Raw genomic sequence first — 4492 nt, forward strand, 5'->3', positions numbered from 1 at the left:
GGGATTTGTGGGCAAAGGCAGTAAGGTAAGCATGGATGTGTAACAGGGAAGTACTGAGACAGAATTCTTTGATGTCACTATTTTTCCTATGTATCTCCTATACTTGTCTCTATATTTAAAGTCTTAAGAATGTTCTGATGGGAAGAGGAGTGTTCATATGGCCTGAGGATGGGACTCAGTCACAGAGACCCGGAAAAATCATAGACATTTATACTAACCATGGCAGCATGCAGGCAAAACTGGACAAGGCAAATTAGGGTAATTTGCAGGCCTAGTGGTAACTGACACTAGGATAAATTTGCATCCTGTCTGAGCCAAGAGCACACCTCTCCTCTTTAGCCTGAGCATCCTCCTCTCTAAGTGAGCTCTGGTTCAGATGCAGAGCCTGACCACTCTTTAGCACTCCTAGGAAAGATTAAAAGCAGGACTGTGGCTAGGGGCAGGGAGGAGGCCAGGGACCAAGGCACTCAAGTGGGGACTGCAGGAGGGGTCAGAATGCAAGCAGCACTGACGGCCTTCTTCATGTTGCTCTTTAGCCTGCTGAGTCTTCTGGGGATTGCAGCGAATGGCTTCATTGTGCTGGTGCTGGGCAGGGAGTGGCTGCGATATGGCAGGTTGCTGCCCTTGGATATGATCCTCATTAGCTTGGGTGCCTCCCGCTTCTGCCTGCAGTTGGTTGGGACGGTGCACAACTTCTACTACTCTGCCCAGAAGGTCGAGTACTCTGGGGGTCTCGGCCGACAGTTCTTCCATCTACACTGGCACTTCCTGAACTCAGCCACCTTCTGGTTTTGCAGCTGGCTCAGTGTCCTGTTCTGTGTGAAGATTGCTAACATCACACACCCCACCTTCCTGTGGCTGAAGTGGAGGTTCCCAGCATGGGTGCCCTGGCTCCTGTTGGGCTCTGTCCTGATCTCCTTCATCATAACCCTGCTGTTTTTTTGGGTGAACTACCCTGCATATCAAGAATTTTTAATTAGAAAATTTTCTGTGAACATGACCTACAAGTGGAATACAAGGATAGAAACATACTATTTCCCATCCCTGAAACTGGTCATCTGGTCAATTCCTTTTTCTGTTTTTCTGGTCTCAATTATGCTGTTAATTAATTCTCTGAGGAGGCATACTCAGAGAATGCAGCACAACGGCCACAGCCTGCAGGACCCCAGCACCCAGGCTCACACCAGAGCTCTGAAGTCCCTCATCTCCTTCCTCATTCTTTATGCTCTGTCCTTTCTGTCCCTGATCATTGATGCCACAAAATTTATCTCCATGCAGAACGACTTTTACTGGCCATGGCAAATTGCAGTCTACCTGTGCATATCTATCCATCCCTTCATCCTTATCTTCAGCAACCTCAAGCTTCGAAGCGTGTTCTCGCAGCTCCTGTTGTTGGCAAGGGGCTTCTGGGTGGCCTAGATGGCATGGTTTCCTTATCTAGACCGCCGGAAAAGAAAGGTGAGGATGGCAGAGCTGTGGCCCACCGACGTGGAGGTGTTTTCATAGGTAGATGAATACTGGGTACTGTTATGGGGTTCCTCCTCTGGCAAGCGGAGGAGACAAGGAAATCTGGGAACTCTCTGAGCATGCTTCCCTTCTTTGGAATATTATAAAGATGCAGTCCCATGGATCCCAGAGAGCCAGTATTGCCCAGAAGTTCAGAATATGTTAATATGATGTCATGCTACTCCTTACGTTTGTATCCCTTTGTTATCTGGAAGGCTTCGATTAAAAGTGTTGATTAACTGTGCCATCGCATCTCCACTGCCTTTCAGAAAGTTAAGAGCAAATATTTGCCTCTATGGCTGAACTGAGATGTGGATAGTGAAGCGACAGCCTTCTTGAGGACAAATGTCATGGTTACTACGAGAGCCCCAAGGGACAGGCAGTTGTGGCAGGCAGTGGCCTGGGCTGTGAGTTCTGATTGCCCTTTACTGCGTGAAGATACTTTGTCTCCACACAAACTTGGATAATCTGGTTTTAATTTTATTAAATTTACTGGAAGGGTTTCTTTACACCACCCAGTTTCTTTTCTCATTAACATTTCTGACTTCAATTTTCTCTTCTCTGAAGTCTGAGTAGTAGCCAGACTTTTTTCTTGTTTATCATTCCTTTAGAAAAAGACACATTGTGACTTTCTTGTCTTCCTCAAGCATATGTCACAGAGTCACATCTGCATTGAATAAACACGTACTTTTCAATCTGAAAAACAGACTCAGGAATTTCACTGGACTGGGAGTGGTGGCGTCCGTAATCCCAACAATTTGGGAAGCTGAGGCAGGCGGACTGCTCGAGCTCAGGAGTTCAAGAGCAGCCTGGGCAAGATAGTGAGACCTCCTCTCTACTAAAAATTCAAAAAAATCAGCCAGGTGTGGTGGTGTGCACCTGTGGTCCCAGCTACTCATGAGTCTGAGGTGGGAGGATCACTTGAGCTCAGGAGATAGAGGCTGCGGTGAGCTGTGATCACACCACTGTACTCCAGCCTGGGCAACAGAGTGAGACCCCATCTTAAAAAAAATTCATTATTTTGTATCTAAAAACTACTTAAATATTGTTTTAAAAAGAACCACCCTGTTCAAAATTTTACGTTTAAATACTGTTTTAAAATAACTTACTCCAATTACTATGCAAATGATTTTAGAAATACTTTTGGAAAACATTTTATTTAGAGATGAGTGCCTCTAAGATAGCTTAAACGTTTTTGCTAAAGGGCATCAATGTGCAAATTTCAGAGACTAGCTTGCAGCTGAAACCCTGATAGGGAGAAATTGTAATTTCCTCTAAGAGTGAAGACTTTGATTAGGGGATGTACCGATGAGTGGATGAACACTCATGAACAATAATCTTTGGGCACCTGGCTCTACATTTTTAATTTAAGCATTTATTTTAAAAAATACCTAATATATTTTCATGGCTGAAAATTCAAAACCTATTGAAGAGTATGTATAGAAAATCTCCCTCTTATCTGTTCCGTCCTGAGGCATTCTTACCAGTTTTATGTCTATCCTTGTAGAGATATTTTATTCTATCAGAAAGCCACTAATACCTAATGAACCAGTCAACTAACTTATGCACTGGTATATTCTATACTAGTACCTAACTAGCTACCAATCAAATAACTTATAATGTCTCCATCTTTCCATACAATGGTTGCAGAATACACACATTGTCCTGCCCCTTGCTCTTTTCACCTTATAACATATCTTGGAGAGCTATGTATGTGGATATGCATAGTATTTCCTCACTTGTAAAATTTTTTGCACTGATGTGCCACAATTTCTTTAACTAGCCATGTGTTTGTGGTCATTTAGGTTACTTCCTGTTTTTTGTTGTTATAATAATGCTATAATGAATAATCTTCTGCATATGTAATTTTCCACATGTGCAAACTAACTATGGGATAAGTCTCATGAAATGGAATTACTGAGTTGAATGGAATGTGCATTTCTAATTCTGACAGATATCACCCTTTATTGGTTTGCATCAATTTACTTTCCCACCAACAATTTATTAGATAACTTTTTTCACACTTTCTGTTTTTGCCAACCTGTTAGGTTAAAAAACATTAGCTGTCATTTGCATGACTCTTACTATGAGTGAGTGTTTATAATTATTTTATATGTTTAGAGCCATTTATGTTTATTTACTGTGGACAGTCTATCTTTTTTGGGTTTGGCTTTTGGCCTTTTTCTTATTGGTTTTGAGGAACTCTTTATAGCTTAGAGGAATTAGCTCTTTATTTGTGATATAAGCAGCAAAGCAATTCCCTACTCCCAGTGTTTTTTATTTTATTTTTTCTGAATTATAATGTTAGTTTTAAAAACTCTTTTATTTTGAAATAATGATAGACTCACATGAAGTTGTAAAAATAGCATAAATCTTCATCCAGCTTCCCCCAGTGGTGACATTTTATATAGCTGTAGTATGATAACAAAACTAGAAAACTGACATTGCTACATTACTGTTAGTCTACAGAACTTATTCAATTTTTACTATTTTAAAAACTTACATTTGTGTGTTTGTGTGTGTAGTTCTATTCAATTTTATCCTAGTTAGAGATTTGTGTAATTATAATCAAGATACAGAACTATTCCATCAACATAAAAGAACTCTTTCATGCTACCTCTTTACATTTGTACCTACTTCCTTTACCATATGATGTGGTTTGGCTCTGTGTCTTCACCCAAATTTCATCTCAAATTGTAATCCCCATGCATTAAGAGAGGGACCTTATGGAAGGTGATTGAATCATGAGGGTTGTTTCCCCCATGCTGTTCTCATGATACTGAGTGAATTCTCACAAGATCTGATGGTTTAAAACTGTGGTACCTCCTTCTTTGCTCACCCCTTCCTGCTGCCACGTGAAGAAGGTACTTTCCTCCCCTTCACCCTCTGCCATGACTGTACGTTTCCTGATGCTTCCCAGCTATATGGAACCGTGAGTCAATTAAACCTCTTTCCTTTATAAATTACCCAGTCTCAGGTAGTTCTT

General features: G+C 41.2%; 1 protein-coding gene across 1 annotated transcript; it reads left to right on the forward strand.

Moving 5' to 3' along the window:
- The first annotated feature begins 495 nt into the window (after nt 1-495).
- Nucleotides 496-1419, forward strand: LOC100981444 (taste receptor type 2 member 41). Its single transcript, XM_003820532.1, has one exon. It carries the CDS (start codon nt 496-498, stop codon nt 1417-1419), a length of 924 nt encoding a protein of 307 aa, XP_003820580.1.
- Nucleotides 1420-4492: the final 3073 nt, after the last annotated feature.

This window comes from Pan paniscus, chromosome 6 (genome assembly GCF_029289425.2).
Source record: "Pan paniscus chromosome 6, NHGRI_mPanPan1-v2.0_pri, whole genome shotgun sequence".
NCBI lineage: Eukaryota > Metazoa > Chordata > Mammalia > Primates > Hominidae > Pan > Pan paniscus.

Excerpts from the sequence above, each read along its gene's own strand:
- LOC100981444 (XM_003820532.1), top strand. The coding sequence starts at position 496 with ATGCAAGCAGCACTGACGGCCTTCTTCATGTTGCTCTTTAGCCTGCTG.